The sequence below is a fragment of the Phyllobates terribilis genome, unplaced genomic scaffold (genome assembly GCF_046119375.1).
Source record: "Phyllobates terribilis strain yellow unplaced genomic scaffold, ASM4611937v1 Scaffold_2__4_contigs__length_985480577, whole genome shotgun sequence".
NCBI classification, from domain to species: domain Eukaryota; kingdom Metazoa; phylum Chordata; class Amphibia; order Anura; family Dendrobatidae; genus Phyllobates; species Phyllobates terribilis.
The window spans coordinates 865,766,551-865,790,187 of NW_027362762.1; the positions used below are offsets into that span (position 1 = coordinate 865,766,551).

Here is a 23,637-nt window from a genome sequence, read left to right on the forward strand (position 1 = left end):
TAAGCAAGCTGCACCACCTGTAGTTTAGACACTTAATTTTTTCAAAGGAAATGCTTCGGGACCATGGGATACTTAGTGAAGAGCATCAGGAGGCACCCCAAGGCATAGGGGCTGGGACTGGCAGTAGGATGCCTTGCGGTGGACAGCCGAGCTCGATCCTTATAAAAGCTTTTTAACTGCAGCAGCTTTAGTGGACGCTACTGGAGCTGGAATTACCGCGGCTGCTGGCATGAGACTTGCCCTCCAATAGATCCTTGTAAATGGATTTAAAGTGTATTCATTCAAATTAGAGAGACAATTTAAATTAAAAAGCTTAGAGCTGCCTCCACCACAGGGGGGCTCGCTCGACCCACCAGCGGACAGGCACCAGTATTGGGAGAGGGGGGCTGGCCGTCAGGGTTCACCGCGGCTCTGGCACAAACCCGGCGACACGGAGGTGGCACGGGCAGGAGCGGACTGGCCGTGTCGGCTTCTCACTTTTTGGATTTTAGAAGGGCATGACATGCCTATATCTGTGTCTCCCCCTCCTTTTACTCCTCCACCTCTTTTATTTTCGCATGACTATATGTACTTGTCACTTTTCCATGTGTTAGTTATGTCTTCTGAGCAGTTTGTCAGCTTTTGGACACCTTTGAAGGTGTTTTCTATGTGTTTCTATGTGTTTTTGTTTGCCTGCCATTGGTTTTAACGGTGTTCGAAGGTGTTCGACGAACAGTTCGACGAACAGTTCGGCGAACACACGGGTGTTCGACGAACCGAACCGAACTCGAACACTACGGGGGTGGCTCAACACTAGTCCCCACCTGCAGAACCACTCCTTTATTGAGGGTGTCTTGATAATTGCCAATAATTTCCATCTATTGTCTATTCCATTTGCACAACAGCATGTGAAATTGATTGTCAATCAGTGTTGCTTCCTAAGTGGACAGTTTGATTTCACAGAAGTTTGATTTACTAGGAGTTATATTCTGATGTTTAAGTGTTCCCTTTATTTTTTTGAGCAGTGTAGTTATTTCATTCCTGTCGATTGTACACTTGGGGAAAAAAACTTTTTTTGTGTGTTTCTCACTAAGGGTATGTGCGCACAATGTCTTTTTCAGGCGGTATCCACCCAGAATCTGGGTCACAAAAACCCCCCATAAAATAAACATAGTGCACGGCCATGTCAAAACAACATTGCGGTGCACATTTTCTGTCTCAGGTCCCTTCTTTTAACCATTTTAGGGTTTGAAAACCCTGAAGCAGTTAAAAGATATGACAAGTTCATTCTTTGGCGACTTCTGCTCAGTTCACAGTAAAAATTAAAAAAGACACCGGTGAAGGAGCTGCAACAAGAATGACAGCAAAGCGGCTTCAGAAAAGGAACCGTCGTCGTTTTCCTGAAGTGGTGTCGCCTGGGAATACTCGGCGGTTGCGTTGGTGTCTAAACTCTAATGCTATGTTCACTTTTTTATAAGTGGATCCTTTCAAAAATCCTCCTGAAAACCTCTTCCGATTCATTTCTAGGGGAAGTCCACTTTGCTGTAGTGTTTTTTCTGAAAAGGTTAAAAAAAAAAAAACTCTTCCAAAACTGCTTCAGAAAACATTTCAGGAACAGTAAGGGTATGTGCACAAGTGTCTTTTCAATGACGGTGTACCCGAGTTATTTTGTTGTAGGAAGACTCTTCAAGAAGACAAAAGCGGTGTTTTTCCTGAAGTGCTTTCTTTGACATCTTTTGGCTTTTTTTAAATTCATATATAAAAGAAATGTACAAGTGACTTATTTTAGCCTCTTCACGGCTTTCAAAACCTGGAGCGGTTAAAAGAAGTTACAAAAGACGGAACAAGAGCATACTGTAGCAAGTCGTTTTGACACTGCTGTACATACAGTCATATGAAAAAGTTTGGGCACCCCTATTAATCTTAAGCTTAATGTTCTATAAAAATTGGTGTTTTTGCAACAGCTATTTCAGTTTGATATATGTAATAACTGTTGGATACAGTAATGTTTCTGCCTTGAAATGAGGTTCATTGTACTAACAGAAAATGTGCAATCTGCATTCAAACAAAATTTGACAGGTGCATAAGTATGGGCACCTCACCAGAAAAGTGACATTAATAGTTAGTAGATCCTCCTTTTGCAAAAATAACAGCCTCTAGTCGCTTCCTGTAGCTTTTAATGAGTTCCTGGATCCTGGATGAAGGTATTTTTGACCATTCCTCTTTACAAAACAATTCCAGTTCAGTTAAGTTTGATGGTCGCCGAGCATGGACAGCCCTCTTCAAATGATCCCACAGATGTTCAATGATATTCAGGTCTGGGGACTGGGATGGCCATTCCAGAACATTGTAATTGTTCCTCTGCATGAATGCCTGAGTAGATTTGGAGCGGTGTTTTGGATCATTGTCTTGCTGAAAGATCCATCCACTTTGTAACTTCATATTTATCACTGATTCTTGAACACTATTGTCAAGAATCTGCTGATACTGAGTGTAATCCATGCGTCCCTCAACTTTAACAAGATTCCCAGTGCCAGCATTGACCACACAGCCCCAAAGCATGATGGAACCTCCACCAAATTTTACTGTGGGTAGCAAGTGTTTTTCTTGGAATGCTGTGTTTTTTTGCCACCATGCATAACGCCTTTTTGTATGACCAAATAACTCAATCTTGATTTCATCAGTCCACAGGACCTTCTTCCAAAAAGAAATTGGCTTCTCCAAATGTGCTTTTGCATACCTCAGCCAACTCTGTTTGTGGCGTGCTTGCAGAAACGGCTTCTTTCGCATCACTCTCCCATACAGCTTCTCCTTGTGCAAAGTGCCTTGTATAGTTGACCGATGCACAGTGACACCATCTGCAGCAAGTTGATGCTGCAGCTCTCTGGAGGTGGTCTGAGGATTGTCCTTGACTGATCTCACCATTCTTCTTCTCTGCCTTTCTGATGTTTTTCTTGGCCTGCCACTTCTGGCCTTAACAAGACCTGTCCCTGTGTTCTTCCATTTCCTTACTATGTTCCTCACAGTGGAAACTGACAGGTTAAATCTCTGAGACAGCTTTTTGTATGCTTCCCCTGAACAACTATGTTGAATAATCTTTGTTTTCAGATCATTTGACAGTTGTTTTGAGGAGCACATGATGCCACTCTTCAGAGGAGATTCAAACAGGAGAACAACTTGCAAGTGGCCACTTTAAGTAGCTTTTCTCATGATTGCATACACCTGGCTATAAAGTTCAAAGCTCCATGAGGTTACAAAACCAAAAAAAGTGCTTTAGTAAGTCAGTAAAAAGTAGGTAGGAGTATTTAAAACAAGAAAATGATAAGGGTGCCCATACTTATGCACCTTTCAAATTTTGTTTGAATGCAGATTGCACATTTTCTGTTAGTACAATAAACCTCATTTCAAGGCAGAAACATTACTGTGTCCAACAGTTATTACATATATCAAACTGAAATAGCTGTTGCAAAAACACCAATTTTTATAAAACATTAAGCTTAAGATTAATAGGGGTGCCCAAACTTTTTCATATGACTGTAGGTTCATTCTTTCTGTCATTTTTTTTTTAGTGCTTTTTCAGGTGGGTTCCAGGTGTATTCTGCCAGAAAAAGACATTGTGTGCACATACCCTAAAACTCCTTCAAAAACTCCCAAAAAAGAAGGGTTTTCTGAAGCAGTTTCTTCTTGAAAAGAGCGGTTTCTAGCACCTCAAAAAACTATGTGAACATAACCTAATAATGGACCAAAATTTCCCATACGCCTTAGTCAAATGAGTATTGGGTCAACAGCTATTGTTCTCTTGTCCCCAATACACGTGTTGCCAATAGGGAGAGAGGAGAAAGCTGCTGCCTAATTTTTTTAACAAATTATCTCCCAGGAGAGCCAAAGGATTGGGCATGTGAAATCAAACTGATCATGCTACTCTCCTCGACATTATCTCTTAGGAAAAATCGAGAGAACCCCATACACATAAGATGGTCAGCCGGCCCTGCCAAAATTAGGTGGTTTGCCATACCTAATCTAATATATACAAGTAACTTTATTTCTGCAATAAAGCAGATACAGATGGTGTGCAAACTCCGACCATGGATTAAATTATCATTAGAAAACCCGTCATGATCATGATCATGTGGTCTGGACGCAGGTGGAAGCCACAGTTAGGGGAGACGTCCTGGACTCAACTATATGCCCATGTCTGCTGTTTCCCTTATATGCTAACGACAGGTTGATGGTTCGTACTGTGCAATTAGCATAATGTGCCCACAAGTGTTCGGAGATTCAACAAATTAGATCATTAAGGAACGTTCTTTGATATTTATGGGATTATGAATTTTTATGTATGATTATGGCATCTTGTAATTACGGTACTCTGTGAACATTATACTTGGATGTTTGTATTTTATATTAATATGTTGCACTTATAATATTATCATGTCTCTTAATTGTTGTAAATTGATGCTTACCCTTTTGTATATCCCCACATTGCACACTTTGTTATCCTTGAGAAAGAATCATTACTTTTTCTTTCCTACTAGAGCCGAAATGACACATTAAGGGCAGGTGCAGATGAGCGTATTATCGGTCTGAGTGCGATCCAACAAAACATCGGATCAATGTTGGTCTATGGGGCCGTGCACATGTCTGTTTTTATCCTCAGACAGAGACTTTCCAAGGGAAAAATAAATCGCTGCATGCCCGAGTTTGATCCTTTATTCAGATTGCACTCGGCCATGCAAGTCAGTGAGTCCGTGGAAACCTTCGGACTGCACTCGAATGATATCTGAGTGCAATCCGATTTCCGCGCACTCACAGAATGGAGACGATTGAGACATTTTTTTCTCCATTTGGGAAAATCATAGTGCAATATCAGAGTCTGATCAGAGTGTAATTTGCATCATCGGCCCGATTCTCTCATATGAGCGAATCTACGGCCGTGTGCACCAAACCTAAGACTTCTAGAATAAACTTCTCCCACTTTTTTGCACACTTTATTTGCTGTCTGCTTTTTTCTATTTCATTAGAAAAGTCAGATAAATGGATGAACCCAGATGATACGGACCGCTATTCTATTACATAAGCCGATGTTTGCATCTGAAGATTCTCACTGCTAATAGTATGTGACACAAGGATGCTTATTCTCAGACTCAACCTCTTCGTGCACAGTAGTAATGACCTGTTATCACCTCCCCCTGAATGCCATAAAACACAAAACCCAGGGTAATTTACTGCAGTTTCTGATGTACATCTAAATTTTTTTCTTAAAAAAACAAACAAACAGCATAAACAACGACGTGAATCTAGCCTTACAGGGGTCTCTGGAACATTAAAGGGGTTAACAGTATTAGAAAAACATATCTGTGTACAGATTGCCTGTGGTATTACAGCTCAGACCCATTCACTTCAATGAAGCTGAGCAGCTTTACCACTCACAACCTGTAGACAGGTGTGCTGCTGTTTTTAAGGCTAAGGATTAAGGCTATGTTCACACACGTTGTGTTTTTTTTTCTGCTGCAAATCTGCTGATAACTTTTCTCTGTCAGGAAAACAGCTGTGTTAAAAACGCAGGTTTTGGTGCGTTTTTTGATGCATTTTTTTGACCACCCATTACTTCCTATGGGTGAAAAAACGCAGCAAAAACGCAGGTGTGTTTTTTTGCTGCAAAAACGCTGAAAGAAGTGACATGCTCTATTTTCCAAAAACACAACCAAGTCACAAAATACGCAGCAAAAAAAAGCAACATGTGTGAACAGAGAATTCTGGTTTCTCATAGACTTTGCTGGTACTGCAAAACGCAGCTGAAAATCTGCGTAAAAATCCGCAGCAAAACACACAAAAGTGGTCGGCGCAAAATTAAAGAGACATGTTCAATATTGATGCGAGTGTAGGATCAAAATTGCCAGTCTATGGGTCCATAAAGAAACCGGACAGCACGCATATGCCATCCGAGAACTGTCCATTTTCACAGACTGCTAGTTGGGAGAAGGTGGAAAACTTTTTTTTTACTCTTTTTCTCATCATAAACTGGTGAAACTCGGACCAAACTTTGTTGGTAAAAACTGACACACTGACCAAACTTTGATGAAACTCACACCAAACTCTGAACGAAATGACTGATGAAACTAGGACCATTTTTCTAGTACGTGAATGATCCCTAAGACACAGACACCATAATGTAGTTCTGAACTCAGTAAGACACGTTGATAAAAATGTTTAGGGAATGTCCTACCAAGACAGCCCCTTATCATTGGCTCTATACAGACATATGGATGTGATAGAGGTTGTTCACTGGTACGAACAATAATGGAGACCTAAGAGGGCTACTCTGGTGGACCTGGCCTATTCACGTATTACACGGTCAGTCATTTATTTCAGCCAAGTGTTGCAGGAGCTGGACCTGCCACAATCAGCCATTATAGCTGTAATTGGGTTGTACTCACAAGTTGCACATTTGTTTCTAAAATTTCAACTAATTTGAATGAGACTTGCAGACCTCAATGTGCTTGCCACCAATGCAACCCTAATGAGATGAATGGATATAATTTAGTTACAGAAATTGCTGACTGGTGTGATATCCCTCATGAATACGTTTCAAAGGGTATTCCCATCTCCAAGATCCTATCCCAATAGTAGGCGTAATATTAATAATGTTAGCAAATACTTCCAATTAGAAATGTAGTATAGTTCTTCAGGTTCGCTATGTCATTTACCTCATGTGCAGGGCATTGCAGTAGCTTAGGTATCCATGGTTACGACCATTAAGAGTTGTCTGTCACTATATCAGTGGCCATAACTATGGATACCTAAGCTACTGCAATGCCCTGCACATGAAGTAAATGACATAGCGAACCTGAAGAACTATACTACATTTCTAATTGGAAGTATTTGCTAACATTATGAATATTACACCTACTACATATTGGGATAGGACCCTGGAGATGGGAATAACCCTTTAATGCCTATGATCAACTCAGTTCAAGAATGTGCAAAATGTGTCCTTATCATTTTAAAGATACCCTGTCCAGCTATATTCACAAGGGACTGTCCTGGGTGACTGCTCATTTCCATAGCTGAGGCTGGACAGAGATCCATACACACAGAAGGGCACTGGCTTAGCTATTGTAATGAGCAGTCAGCCAGCCCCTTTTTATTCATTGCTCTAGGCATGTGCTGAATCCGGAGACAGGACCGAAATTGAAGCTACCAGGATCGGAACAGCTACGAAGATGAATAAGACATTATTTATAGCCTATTTATTTTATGGTGCGGGACAATCTCTTTAAGCAACCGATGCATGTATAATAAGGAAAAAACAAACCATCCTGATATTAATACCACACATCAGAAATCGAAATATATAATTTGTGACTTGATATTTCTGGTTCACGCAGCATTTTTGTCAACTCCCTAGATATTTTTCCGGGTTCCCAAAGAGCAATATTGGTCTAATCAGGAGAGTGCAAGACTAACGAGAGCAATTATAAATGAGGGTGAAACGGTAGATGCAATTTTAAGCAACCGTACGATTCCATCTGATGCTAACTATGCCTTAATTGGCCCTGAGATGTTTGTCTCATTTATAGAATGATTAGCATACGCCCCAGGGAACATAAACACAAATAGCATTTAAGGATCACTTGGAGGATTCAGATAAACTGGTTCATGCTCTGTCACACAACACACCATACATATACAGTACAGGATTCAATTGGCTGTCATCGTAAAGCCCCATTTGGATGATACACACTGAACTGGACCTCTCATCCCCCCCACACAATTTTAAAATTATGCCGCCCAACATACAAAAATGTCTCCTTGAAAAAGCCAAGGCGAAACGTACATTGAAGTCCTGGAGATGCAGGCTGCAGAAGTGAAAGGGTAACTATATGGTCAAGTAACTTCTCAGAATATGCTATCATGTGTGTGTTGGCGTGCTGTCCAGCCACCTTATTAAAAGTGCGGCCATCGGTAGAAAATGGAATTTATTCTATCCAGGAACTGCCGGCTTTCAGTCATAGAGGCATGCCTGAGCGGCTACAGTCACCGTACACTAAACAGTGTGCACGACTGTAAGCATATCCTGGCACTTGGATTGACAGCTGGCTTTGCAGCACATCTGTACAGAGTCAGCTGTCAATCAAAGTGCTGGGGTGTGCTTACAGCCGCCGCTCACTGTGTACTGGGCGGTGACTAAAGCCGCTCCAGCACACCTCTATGACTGAAAGTCGGCGGCTACTGGGAGGAATAATATTCATTTTCTCTTACAGTCAGGCATTAGGGCAGCATCGTAACGCTATTAGGCCACGTTCACATGTTCAGTATTTGGTTGGTATTTTACATCAGTATTTGTAAGCAAAAACCAGGAGTGGGTGATAAATACAGAAGAGGTGACGTGTTTCTATTATACTTTTCCTCTGATTGTCCCACTCCTGGTTTTGGCTTACAAATACTGATGTGAAATACTGACCAAATACTGCACGTGGCCTTAACCTGTAGATTAACCCTACATAGTATATAAACTCATATTGTTTGGGGGCGTGACAGGTCCCTTTAAATATTATAAAGAGTCCAAATCCATTTGCCTGTGATTTTTCACTTTACTTTATTCTTTTGCTCACGTCATGACGCTGCTCTTGCCACAAACAGCCTTGTCCTCATTGTCATACATAAGTCACTGCCTGCTACATGATAAACACGCTCATGTCCTGCTGCTGTGACAATTCAGATCATCAATCTAATTAATAAAAGAAAAATAAATTAGCATCAAAGCACCTTTAGAAATGTAAAAGATCAGATATTTAACCATTTGTTGTCTAGAATCTTACACCAACATTAAGCCAAACATATTCTTTAAAAAGCGCTTTCACGCAACATTATACTATACTCGCTAAATCAATGGAGCGCTAAGTCCAAAGAGTATTTGATTTGGAAAGGTCCAGCCACTTTTTTCCTCTTCCTGGCACAAATACAAAAGAGCTTTGCTTCTGCAGCCCCAGCTGGAAGCAAAGTTTCCGTCGTCCATCTGTTCCCGCAAATCAGTAAAAAACATATTGTTGTGTTTTCATACCGTTCAGTTGCACAACATGGGGCAGTTGTAAGCAATTAGCGGATGGCTGGGGTCTACAATAAGTAAATCTACAGCTAACCCCCACTATCGGCAGCAGCAATGCCTCCAGCAACATCAAGGAGGTTGTGTGATTATTCCATCTTCGAAGAGCAATGTAAAGCTCATTGTAGACTGAGGATAGCCTGCAACACTCGTGACTCATAAAAACAGCTTTCATCTCCATTAACAGGACAAAAAGGTTATTAATCCCTCTATGTCTGTTCACACTCGTATCACAGTATGTTTGACGAAGGATTATTAGCTACAGTGCAAATATGACTACAGCAAACCCTTCACGTAAAAACAAGCAGAGATCGAAATGTAATTAAAACATTGCACCTTTTTCAAATTATAAAGTAAAATAACAAAGTTATTAAAACGACCAGTAGATTGTAACTGTAAGGTCTCGCTCACAATGGAGTATGTTCTCTCATGCAAGAGAATCAGAACGATTGTACTAATATCCCTCGGATCAAACTCTGTCTGAGTGTGATCCGATTCTCTCACATGAGAGAATTGCAGCATAGGTGTGGAGAAGATGGAGAACTTATTTTCTCCATCTTCTCCATTGTCGCTGTGAGCGTACTTCGGACTGCACTCGGATGTTTCACACGCACCCATAGACTTGTATCAGAGCCACTCGCAGCATGCTGCGAATTGTTTTTTCATGCCGAATCAGCATGAGAAACTAATAGCAGATCTGCACTGCCCCACAGTATAACATTGGGCCAAGTGCTATCTGATAAAACATCGGCAAGCACTCAGCAGTGTGAACGAACCCTAAATAAGAAGCTTCTGAAAGAATTGGTCACGAATGGTTTTGCACGGGGAAATAATAGGGAACGAGCATTCTTAGCGATATTCACTTCTCTATTATTGGTCTGTCTAAACAAGCAACCGATCACCCAATGAAGGAGCAAAACACTCCTTCATCAGGTGTAAGGATTTTTAAAGGGAACTGGACATCTGATACATGCTGCCCAAACATCTGACAGGTTCCCTTTAAGCTTGCTTAAAAATCAAAATTCAGGCAGCACATTGTCCAGTGTAAATTAGATACGTGCTGCCGAGAACAATGATATTCAATGCACACAGAAAGATCGTATGCGTGTAGCTGATTGGTGGTCATTTAACAGCGTCAGTCCGCCCATGTGAATGCACCTTAAGTTAAAGAGATTTTCCACTTTTAGAAAAGCAAAAAAAAATGATTCCAGTAATGTAAAATAACAAAGACATACAGTACTACTCTCCCTGATCACAGCTCTCTACCACTGCTCCGGTCTCTGTTTTGACGTCACGTCAACAGCTCACATCACCACTGCAGTCAATCACTGAGCTCAGTGACTCATGCTGTTCATCTGCAGAGAAGTTGAGCTCAGTGATTGGTGATGTGAGCAGTCGAAGTGATGTCACCGCTGCAGCCAAAGCATAGAGACCAGAACAGCATTGGAGAGGGGGAAGCTGAGTACTGTTTGCCTTTGTTATTTTACATTACTAGACTTGTTTGGCGTCCACTTTTCTAAAAGTGGAAAACCTCTTTAAAAAGGAGCTATCCAAAATTAGGAAGTTGGGACCACTGTTGGGACCTCCTCTAATCCCGTAGGCAGGGCTGACGTGCCCAAATTGGAGACATAGAAAGAGGGGGGGGACACCAAGCGCAATAGGGTCTTACCTGGTGAAGAAATTGGTCTTGGTGAGAGGTAAGGGAATTTCTCACCCTTTGAGGTTGTTTAACCCACAACTGAGGAATCAAGGTGTGACAGCTGCTGCAATACCCTCGGGTCAGGAAATCCTGCTGTGCAGAACAATTGGTGGAGGATAGAGGTAGTAGTCTGTGCTGCTGTGCTAGATTCAAAAAATCCAGAGGATGCGACGAACTATTAGATCATTTAGTTTAGTCTCAATTTCAAAATTGAACCAATTTCCTCATCAGGAGAACCACAATGTTAAAACATGAAGAAGTTGAGAATGTTCCAATTAGAGAGATGGTTGTGCATGCCCACTGCTACTCCATTCATTGTCTATGGGACTGGCAGAAAAAATGGGTCCCCTAGAGATCAACCAATTATCCAATATCTCAGGCATCCTGGGGCTGCCACGCTGGTGTGCTACAAGTCCCAGCAAGCTCTAGTTACCAGCTGGAATAGCCTGAAATTTATATTCATTTACCCCTTTACTGCATTGAATTCCGTGGGGTTTTTTTTAGGGTCCTTATATCTTGTAAATGTAAGAAATGTAAGCGGCCGATACTGGTGCCGACATTACTTTTGCTTACAAGTATATTACATTTTTCTGGTGCCTTCCTTTTATCCATGTTTAATACAATACTTACTTCTTTATCGAAGAAGTCATAAACTATTAGCTTTCACACTGTCATAGATGAATAGATGAGACTCGATTAGTTGATGTTTCCAACCATTGTGCCCTGACTATTGAGACAAGACTAAACCCAAATATGTATTCCACCCAAGTATAATGAGAGAGGGATATCCAAACATTTTCTATTTTCAAGGACACTTCTAAGAAGTAATGGAGAGACTATGCACAGAACAATTGTTTTGCACCCGCATTGTATCTGCAGAAGTGAGGACCAATTAGCAGTCAATGCGTCTAATCAGGGTAATGGATTTAATGAAATTACACAGATGAAATGATTGTTATGGATCACCCGCCCTGACATTGGGCAGACGTTCAGCAATAGATGGGGATGGAAGTTTGTTGGCTTCAATATTCTCAGGGTTGGACGAAGGCCACCGAATGTTCAGCTGCTTGACGTCTTGTATCTTAGCGAATCTCAGTATGAACAAAACCACTTGCGGCCGCCCCTGCCATACCATAAAGCACTTAGATTAATTGAAGCACCGTACACTGTAATAAACAAGGGTGATGCATGGAAAATATCAGCTTCTAGGAGAAATGCTGCGAGATCATTAGTAAACTGAACTGATAATGGTCTTTCAGCAACATTAAGAACAATGATCACCTTCTTACAGGAAAAAGTCCTTGGTTCCTTCGATGCCTTTAAGATGACTTTTAAGTGTCACGTTGTGACATTTAAAGGGAATATGTCAGCAGGCTTTTACTATGTAATCTGAGATCACCATAATGTAGGGGCAGAGAGCCTGATTCTGGCGATATGTCACTTACTAGGCTGTGTGTTGCTGCTTCAATACAATCAGTGTTTCATCAGCAGGAGATCATCACTACAGGACTAGGTGTCTGGTGCCTCCTAGTCAACTGCTCTTTGTAACTCCTTCCACAACACCGATAGGCAGCTTTCTATCAATATACAGTGTACACAGTGTACACAAAAACTGATGTGGGGGGGTTATACAGGGCTCAGCATTTAGATCTCTGATAGAGAAAACATTCATTGTATCAAAATAACAGCAGCTGACCAGCAAGTGATACATCGCTGGAATCAGGGTCTTAGCCCCTACATCATGCTGCTCTTAGATTATATTGGAAAACCCTGCTGACAGTTTCCCTTTAAAGAGGTGTGCTCAAGATACCGTAACTTTTCGATTGTTGGGGGTCCAACGGCTAGCACCCCCACAGGAGAACCGGACCTCTTTGAATGGAGCGGTGGTCGACCATGTGCACTGCTGCTCCATTCATTCTTCATGGGACCGCCAGAAAATAAAAGCTATGGGGTGACCATATTTCCTGCAACTTCCAGATCATAGACGTTCAGGAAAATCCAAACTGTATTTCAGAAGTAATCTATAGCATCTGTACCTCGAAGTTGTTCTACTAAGACAGAAACCCATGTCTGAATGACCTACAATGGTGCACAAACGTCATTGTGTCAGGATTCTGCTGTCCTTCTACGGATTGACCACTAGTGGCTGCTATTTTTCACTTTGTTAAATTGTGCTGCAATTTCATTCCTTACCACTGGAGGCTGTTATTGTATTGTGCTGGGTTAAACCAGTGGATGCCATCTTGTTTTCCTAATTGGGCCTACTTAAAGACACATGAAACATTTACTCCTTGCTTGAGTATTGAGTCTAGCTGTTAGTCTAGTTCCAGTCTGCAGCTCCTGAGAACTTTCTTACCCAGACTGTTCCCACTCCTCTCCAGATCGTTTCCTACAACTTCTACTGCTACTCCTAAAGTAAACTTTTATTAGTCAGAGCAGAATGCACCGGCATATGGTGGTTTTTGGTCTGGAGAATTTATCATGGCTGTGTAATTAATATGGCTGCCCATTGGATCACACCATGCGGCCGCCTGCAGTTACTCACCAGGAGTTTTTAGCTGATGTCTCAATGTTGATCAGATGATTATCAGCAGTCCCATTGATATACAGATAGTGCAGCAAAAATGTAGCCCCAACTAATTCAATAGCTGATATCTGGGAATTGGGTTTGCCATTTTGGCCATTATGCCAATCTAATATGGGTGACAAATACAGACTATACAATAGTCTTCAACACTTCAACAATCATTCATGTAATCTAAATAAATCTTACAGGAAATGATCAGATCAATCGCACTCATAACACGATATAATCGTGGATCTAACTAGCAGCCATAGCAATTGCTATGGGATCAAGCAAAAATGTTCCCCTCTATTCACAGACGAGGTGCAGTTTGTGAAGATTACAGATGATAGGGAGGGATAATACAGGCAGATTACTGGTAAACTGGGACGGCCTTAGTGCTGTGCAGCCATTGATATCCAGCCTCAATTTAAAGGGAATCTGTCACCAGGTTTTTGCCACCTAATCTGTGAGCAGCATAATGTAGAGTTAGAGACCCTGATTCCAGCGATGTGTCACTTACTGGGCTGCTTGGTGTAGTTTTATCAGCAGGAGATTATCACTAGAGGACTAGTAAACCTGCTGCCATGTAGTCCTGCACATTCATGAGCTCTGTGTAACCCCACTTCCCACCACTTATTGGCAGATTTCTGCCTATGCCCAGTGAACCCAGAAAGCAGCCAATCAGTGGTGTGGGCGGGGTATACAGAGCTCAGCATTCACATAATGGCTAGCTCTGAAGCAGAGAAAACAGTGATTTTATTTAAAAAAAAAGACAGCAAGCAGCCCAGTAAGTGACACATCTCTGGAATCAGGGTCTCTGCCCCTACACTATGCGGCTCTTATATGGGGTAGCAAAAACCTGGTGACATATTCTCTTTAAAGAGAATCTGTCAGTCGTGTGAATCCTCTTATATGGACATGTAGGTCATAGGAATCTGAATAACATGATACCTTGATATCTGCAATCCGATGTCTTGTTCCACATTTTCTTATATGTAAATGAGCTGTTAAGATCTATGAGCCGGACATAGATCTCCCTGAGAATCTGCCTCCAGAGCTCATTGTAAATGAAAGGGGGCGTTAGGTACAAGGGTGGCAAAGAAAACGCCAGTCTTTATAAATTCCACCCTTACTTATGGAGTCATTTATTAATAAATTTGGTGCATGTTTACAATGTGCATATGCCAGAAAATTAAATCCACACCAGCCACAATCTGGGGTAGATTTCAGCTACAACCTATGCAAGTTTTCTGGCATACGTTACAGTAAATATTTTGTGCGGTGGCAGGCGGAGCCCCTTTTACTTTGCCCCACCCGCTTTTTGGAAAAAGGGGCTGGTGCTAAAAGGCAAAGTCACAAAATTTGTCACAAATACCACATGCAACAAATTTTGTGACTTTTTAAAGCCAGTTTTCTGGCATGCAGGGGATGATAATTTGCCCCCTTTGTCTGTTGTGCACCATGATCTCTCGCTAAGGTTAAGTTCCCACTATGAGTTTTTGATGCTGCATATTTTCTCTGCGCCAAAAACGCAAAGTCTCACTGTTCTAGAAAAGTGGATGGGATTTACAGAAATCTCATGTGCACGGTGCTTTTTTTTTATGCAGCGTAATCTGACCTGCGGTGTCTGTTTCAACATGTCAATTTCTCTTGCGGGTACGCTGAGTTTTCTGTGCAGATTTTGCCCATAGACTTACATTAGATGCAAAAAAATCTGCAGGTAAAAAAAATGCACATGTGTTTTCAGTGCGTTTCTGCGGCGGAAACGCATCAAAACTGCATGTTATTAACCCCTAAGTATATCAATAAAGTTTTGTTGAAGCCAAAAACCAAGAAGTGTCACAAACAAAGCAGCTTTATTTATAGGATGACACACCAACCAGAGACAAAAACCGCAGCGTCAAAAACGAGATAAAAACGCAGTGTTGGGTTTCTTTATTTAGCCATATCTGAGCGACGTTTCGGCTCTAAATACATGATTCTTTCTCTGGGAAATAAAGAAACCCTCTCTTATTATATTGGAGTACTGCCGATTTTTTCCTATAATGGTGGAGTAGTTGGGATCTCGGGGCCGTCACCCACCCACAGTATAATGATGTCTGCTGTTTTTCTTCTTTTATGTATATACAGTATTATGGAGAGAGAGAGCAATACCTACAACTGACTACCACTTAACAATAGTAAGAAGCATTGTGTGCAGCGGGGGTCACGGGGTTATGGGGGACCTCCTATCATTCTGGAACGTCTCAGCCCTGACTCCATCCACATAGATGAGAAACTGGATGCTCACAATACCATTACCAAAAGGATTGTGTGCTATTCTGACAGCTCGGCCAGGAAGACAATGGTTGTATATAAAGCTGGCAGGTCCCAGTGTTCTGCGCACACAGTGATGTAACGGGCCCCGTGCGCGGACTCACTAATGATGCTCCTGTTTTCAAACAACTTATCAGCATCACAAAAGGTGCACTGGGCCATCCTTATGGGGAATAAAAAAAACCCTTTAGATTTGGGCACAATTCACACAGAAATAGGCGACTAATAGAGGGACAAATCCCATCTTCCCACAATCAGACTCTTTTTTTGTGCAGTCATGAAATTAGTTGTGCCAATCACCTGCTCTACATTCCATAGCACATAGTGGCGGTATAGCAGCGTGGCGGTAAATAGTCATCCCTGGGCTATGCAGATATTATAGCAAAGCTGAGTTTTGTATCTGACACATAGTTATATTATAATGTGTTTTACATAGGACTCCATGCAAACCTACTGCATTATTAGAGCCCAAAAGAAGTATCTCAAAGTAGCTCCAAACAATGACATTACTAACTCAGCTCTGCTCCATCTTCACATATACCACCGATGTGTTATAGATACAATGCTGGCAACTTTTATATCATTAACATTGGAAAAGTGCTTTAGCCAGGAGCCAGATTGTTCTGTAGTAGCTGCCAAAAAGGCAGAGAAATTCAATTTGCTTCTTCTGGAGCGCAGAATGTAAAATCTCTTCTTGCAGACCAACTGGTGTGAAAGCGCACACCTCCAATCTTCTCTGGGGGTGTGCGCTTTCACTCCTCCCTCAAATCTCTGTAGCATCTGAGACTGTAAATTGGCTACTTAGCTGTGATTGACAGCTTCTTGGAGGAAGGGGTGAAAGAATGCACCCACATAAAAGACTCCCGGTCGGTCTGCAAGCAGAGATGTCACATAATGTGCTCCAGAAGAAATAAAATGTGAATATCTCTGCAATGGAGTGACGCAATGCAAAATGGGAAAGAGCAGCAGAATCCTTAGGGAAACTCAAAGATTTTTACAAGATATTTACCTCTAGTAACGTAGTAACCTCGTTTAGATCAAGTCAGAAAATAATAGTTACACAGTTCTTCTAGGGGGAAAACCAAATGTCTTTTCAGGACAAAGAATATCTAGTTTGGGGGCCTTCTTAGAGTAAGCCAGAAATACTATTGCCAATGCTTCAAGAGAAAACTAAGTTTGCAAATTACGGTAGTTTTCTTTTGTCTTTGGTGAGAGCTATCTAACAAGTGCAACTTATTGGCAATAGCTACTTCCTCTAGGTGGCACTTGTGAGACAGGTTTTGTTCTGTTCTGGAACAGAGCTAATTTGCATAAATAATTATGGAGTGACTGCAGACTTGTGAGTCCTCACATCGCGGGCACTACACACTGCGAGGATTCTCCGGGAGAGGGCAGTCATGTGACTGCAAGCATACGATTTCCATACTCCCGGCTACATTCCGACTAGACTGTATCCGGCCTTGCTCCATACACTTGAATGGAGCGAGCGTACGTCTAGTCGGCACATGACTGCATGTATATAAATCACATACTCCTGCGACCGCCGCTGGAGAATCCTCGCAGGTATAAAAAAAAACCTCTCTAGTCTTAAATATTTTTGTATATACTTTATTTTTCATTGTATAGGATGGTGTGTAAAATTACAATATTCAATGCATGTTGGGAGTTGTAGTTCTTCAGCGGCTGGAGAGTTTGCTGACCACAGATGTAAAACAGCAGAACATTTGCACTCGGGACAAGAGGACAAATATAAGGAAGCCACAGAAATGATTGTAGCTTCTTCTTCCCATGTAGTTCAGTAGAAATCTTTCCCGGTTATAACCCTGAGGACCGCACAGTGAGGTCACCATAAGTAACGCAGCAGGGAAAAGCGCGATATTTACTCACAGGGCTACACATTCACAATGCTGGCGGGGATCAGTTAAAGAGTCATGAACTTTATACAAATCAGCGTTTTTCAAGTAGAAACCGCTTCAGGAAACTTTCCTTTTTGGGGAGTATTTAGAAGAGTTTTTCTTGTCCTGAAGAGTTTTAGAACAGTTTTCTTTCTCAAGATTTCTATTCAGCTTTTTGATTAGACAGTGTCTAGTTAGGAGCAAAATCCAACAGGATTCGCTTCAAAGAGGTGACATGTAATGTTTTTTTTCCATTAGTCATTTTTCAAAACCTTTTTAGGAACAAAAAAAACTTTGAAAAACTCCTCATACAAACAACAAAGTGGAGTATCCCATGCTTTTTTGGACATAGTTTTTTGAGGAGGATTTTAGACAGAATCTCCTCCATGAAACTCCTCAACAGCGACATATGAACATAGCCGACAAAACAATAGTGATCAATTCAAATACTCTATTTAATTTGGATACACTCCGATCTCAGTGATTTAGCTGCCGCGGTCACGTTATGTTGGGAGGTCAGATCACCGCTGCAGGCAATTACTGAGCTCAGCGGCTGTGCCGAAGTAGTCAGCATGTGCCTCCACCAAGCTCAGTGAAAACAGTGGGCTACGACAGTGATACGCGCTGTCGACATGACATTACCGCTGTGGTCAGAACACCGAGACTGGAGCAGTAGTGGGGAGCTTTTGCTGGACCCAGGAAGGGTGAGTACCTGCTCTACTTGTTATTTTAGGTATTTTACAGTGGTTGGCGTCCACTTTTCTCATACATGCTGGCCGACAGCTATCACTCCCAACATACCCATACATGGGAACATTGACTGTTAAAGGGGTTGTCCACTACTCAGACAACCTCTTCTGAATCCTTATTTTTCCCCCAGTAAAATAATAACATTTATATTTACCTCCGGTCGTTCCAGTAGGGTGTCAACACTGGCTCTCCTGGGGCTCGCGTGACATTATAACCATCTCTGGCTTCACTCTCCCTTCCTTCGGACAAATCAAGACATCAGCTCTCACTTCCTCCGGATGTCAATTTCGTTTGTAATACTAAGTGCCCACGATGCAGAAATGCTGCTGATTTTTTCCACTTCTCCCTGGCAGGAAAAACGCATGCGGATTTTACATGCGATTTTCCTCCCAGGTAGAAGCGTTTGTCAAGCGTTCTTCACATGCATTTCCGCATGCGGGTTATCAAGCAATTTTATCAGGACACACCGGAGAGAAGACCGCGGGCCTTCAGAAGGTGAGTATAATGTATATTTTTTATTTGAAATTCTTTTTTTTAACAGGTACTATGGTACCCGGGTCTGGATGAGGGTCTCCTCTTCTCCAGACCCGGGTACCATCCGCACATTGAATCGCTTAATATCCGCATGTGCACATGTATTCATGCGGATATTAAGAGATTCAATGCAAATCAATGGCGGCAATTATGCCATTGATAATCCGCAGTGGAAATTTCCGCAGCATGTGCACAGCACATGCAGATTATCATTGGGGACCATGGGGCACGTATTACCAAGCGTTTTTTAAGCGATTTCGCTGTGGAAATTCCGCGGCAAAAACGCTTCAAAAACGCATAGTGGAAACGCAACCTAAGAGAAGAGAGTGAAGCCAGCGCTGATTGGCTGCAGTGATAGCATGACATAACATTGTCATGCAATCCCTGGGAGAGACTGTGCAGACACCGTTGGAACAGCACCGTCACCATGGGTGAGTATAAGCATTATCATTTTACTGGGGGAAACATAAGGATTCAGAGGGGGTTGTCCAAGTAGTGGACAACCCCTTTAAAATTTAAACTTCCTGACCCTGATTATGTCAGTGAGGAGTCAGGAGTTCCCTATACAAATTAAATTATCAGCCTATCCTGCTGTTATCGATGGGTTCAACCAAATTTAGTCTAATGTGTATGGAGACCTTTATAGAATACTTGGACAAGAATTCATGAGTGTCTGGCACAAAGTAAATCCATATTTTCTGTACTCAATGAGCTTTTCACCATCGGCTAATGATTGTCTACCCTTTTCCCAAAATCAAAAGTGTGCAAGTCCCTTTTTATAGATTAAGAGGATGATGAAGATGATTATTATTAGAATATTGTAAAACTGCACAATAAGAGGGCGCACTATGGTTCATCCTTTATTGCTATACTCTTTTATTAAACCTCCAAAAGTGGGAATGAGAGATGAGCGTATAGTTACGGTATACAGGAATACAGACAGATCGCATTCTGCACGGTGACATATTAAAGTGCCATCTGCAGATATAGGATGGTGACAAGTGTCTCTTAATCTACTCCTACATAATGCCTATCCTCCTACGGAAGACTAATTGGCGACACATTATCGCTCCACTTGTAGACGTGTGGGCACAGAAGTGTAGTGTTAATGAGTGAGATGGCAGCTTTCCTCCATGTAGCTTGTTTGTTGTTTACCCACTTTGGAGCAATGAGCTAATTACCCCGAGCGCCGGACCCTCAAAGTGCTGTCACTAGCATTGTGTGTTACACCCATCTACTAATGGATATGACATGATTAAGAGGAGGAGGAATGTGAGGCTTTCTCTCCGGGTATGTCGACTATTAATGAAACGATTTTTCAGGATATCATAATAGTGACTCACTGTGGTAACACTATCTGCAGCTACGACACCGCAATGATAAAACAACCCAAACCATTGAATAACTAATTGAATCTATTTCAGAGTGCATATTCCCCTGAAATAGTTAATTATGGAGATGGGGGGTCCTCATTGTCAATCACCCACTGCCTACATGGGAATTGTTGGGGGAGTTTTGCTCTTTGAGATGGAACTGAAGGATGACAAGGTGCCAACCGAGGGCATAAAACTGGAGCCAACACCGGATATGGTCCCAAACCTGGCGCAGCCTCCTATTACCAGAACAGGGAATTCCTATCTGACATATTGCTCACACACACTAAGTGGGGGTCAAAAGGAACCAAAATGCATTCAGATTTCCACCTGCAGAGTGGCGCTCTCAGTCACCGACTATACTGGGATCACCATATTCACACAATATGGCTTCCCACTGGCACAGGGTTTATGTGGCTGCACACGTTACAAGTAGGTTGATGGTCGTTTCGACAATGCTGCCATAAATATTTATTTACCCCATGAAAGTGATAATAAATTGCCAGAAATGACTTTTGCTATAGAAAAGTAAAAAAATCTTTCACGGAATGATCTTTCATACAGATGGGAATGTGGCATCAGTTGACCACAATGATTGATTTTTGGTTATTCCCACCTGTCGAACTTTAGCGCAACGTTTATGACCAAATATCGTGTATTATGACTTCATGGGACTGCAGGGGGGTGGCGAGTGCCACTTTGGCTATTGCCCCCCTTTCATATAATATAACTATGGATGAAAAGTAACAGCGACACCACGGTCACGGCTTGCCGTCACAACCAACTGACCTGATGCCGTACGGATGCCATATCAAGTCTAGTGTACCAGGAATGTCTGGAGGAAGTGGGATGTTATACGGAAGTTATTTTAAAGTTTCTTTTTGAAGGAGCTACACAGGTTTTTTTTTTAAAACTGAATGTCCATGATCTATATAACAAGAGCTTGTCATATGTCTAAAAACTGCAATTATTTGTAAATCGCTTAATTATGACATTGTGGCAATGTAACTGGCAATCTGACGAATCATGAACAATAAGTCACCGAAAAATTGTACATCCTGGTTGTGGAGTATGAGCATAAATACAATTTGGTTCATGATAGAATAGTAATAAATTATCTATGTGCACAAATGAATATTTTACAATAATGTCGCCTCTGCCTGGTTTACTACAGTGTTTAGTCACGCAGTGTTTTTTATATCCTACTGATCATTGCTCAGTGTGAATGGGCAGAAATGATTAGTTACTTACAACCCATAAAAAGATCAGAAAATATACATCATAGCTCATTCTCCCCGCTTATTGCCAGGATTGCCAACTAACTGAAAATTCTGCAAATAAAGGGTCATTCTTTTTTTTCTCATGTTCCCCCAATTTTTTTTCATATCTCCGTGATTTTTTAATTAAGTTATATATATATATATATATATATATATATATATATATATATATTATTTATTTTTTTTAATTTAGATATTTTTATTTTTTTAAATATTTTATATATTTTTTAGATATATTTATATTTTTTATTTTTTTATATAATATATATAATAATAAATTACATATAATTTATTATAGATTACTGTGATTGGCAATTATCATTATTTTACAGTGCATAGTGAATGCAGGTAATGTCTACATAGACATTGCACCCTATGTAGAGAGATGTATAGAAATTGGCGACATACAATATACTGGGATCAAGTGTATTTATAACCACCTAGGGTGTATTTGAGTATTTCAATAATTGCAAAGTATTTCATGGATCATGCAACTTATGGGATGACTGATCACTCTGCAAAATGTAAAGTGCACGTTCTGATGATGGTAATGCACAGTATGGTATTCCTGATCGTCTGCGCTGCCTGTATTAATTGTACCAAGCACAATCGCCCGATAATAATTGCTGTCACTCACCTGCCAAGAGCTGGATGGGATGTCATTGAATCTGCCTAATCCCCCGAGGGTGTAGCAGCTGGACATGAACTCCAGGCTGTCAGAGCAGTGCCACAATAGCCCAAAGCTGACCGGCTCCGGCAGCTTCTGGTCGCCAGATCTCACTATCCAAGCCGGGGAGAGGAAGCTGAAGCTGCAGACGGCCACCAGGCAGGCGGAGAGCAGCACCCAGAAGCAGGACACACAGCCGAACATCCTGGGCTGCCGCTGCCGCTGGGGAACCAGCCCCAAAGCAACATCCAGCCCCGCGCTGCTCTTCTTCTTACTGTCCAGCAGCGAACGCATCTGGGAGGTAAGAAATAATCCCAAATCCTCCCACCTCCTTCCCCCCCTCTAAAATGCAATGAGGTCCTCCTATCTCACCATCAGGATGCACCCGGGGCACTACTATTACCCCAATACGGGGGTGGGTGAGGTGAGCTAGTTACTCCGGTGCACTAGTGACTGCGGACACGCTGTAACTTCCCCGGGCAGCGACTGAGAGAAGTCACAGGCAGGATGCAGGATGCTGCTGTACATGACAGCGGGGGAAGAAGGGCCGGTCCTGTGTCCCAGCCCTCCTCCTCCTCCTCCCTGTGTGCAGTCTGAAGGAATGGAGGAGGCTGCACCACAACCTGCCGCGCGCACAGGTGTCCCCGGGGCTGTCACTGACAGATCCTGTGCCCTGCTGCCTGTCACTGCTGCCTGTCACTGACAGATCCTGTGCCCTGCTGCCTGTCACTGCTGCCTGTCACTGACAGATCCTGTGCCCTGCTGCCTGTCACTGACAGATCCTGTGCCCTGCTGCCTGTCACTGCTGCCTGTCACTGACAGATCCTGTGCCCTGCTGCTCTCACTGCTGCCTGTCACTGACAGATCCTGTGCCCTGCTGCCTCTCACTACTGCCTGTCACTGACAGATCCTGTGCCCTGCTGCCTCTCACTGCTGCCTGTCACTGACAGATCCTGTGCCCTGCTGCCAGTCACTGACAGATCCTGTGCCCTGCTGCCTCTCACTGCTGCCTGTCACTGACAGATCCTGTGCCCTGCTGCCTCTCACTGCTGCCTGTCACTGACAGATCCTGTGCCCTGCTGCCTCTCACTGCTGCCTGTCACTGACAGATCCTGTGCCCTGCTGCCTCTCACTGCTGCCTGTCACTGACAGATCCTGTGCCCTGCTGCCTCTCACTGCTGCCTGTCACTGACAGATCCTGTGCCCTGCTGCCAGTCACTGACAGATCCTGTGCCCTGCTGCCTCTCACTGCTGCCTGTCACTGACAGATCCTGTGCCCTGCTGCCTGTCACTGACAGATCCTGTGCCCTGCTGCCTCTCACTGCTGCCTGTCACTGACAGATCCTGTGCCCTGCTGCCTCTCACTGCTGCCTGTCACTGACAGATCCTGTGCCCTGCTGCCTGTCACTGACAGATCCTGTGCCCTGCTGCCTCTCACTGCTGCCTGTCACTGACAGATCCTGTGCCCTGCT

The 23,637-nt window shown here is 42.5% G+C and overlaps 1 protein-coding gene across 1 annotated transcript in view; it reads right to left on the reverse strand.

Moving 5' to 3' along the window:
- Positions 1-22,715, reverse strand: part of LOC141234713 (LHFPL tetraspan subfamily member 7 protein-like) — a 267,531-nt gene extending 244,816 nt beyond the window's left edge. The window contains exon 1 of the mRNA XM_073668036.1: positions 22,136-22,715. Coding sequence (XP_073524137.1) covers positions 22,136-22,459 — 324 coding nt within the window. The 5' untranslated portion in view covers positions 22,460-22,715. The remainder of the gene's footprint in view (positions 1-22,135) is intronic.
- Positions 22,716-23,637: the final 922 nt, after the last annotated feature.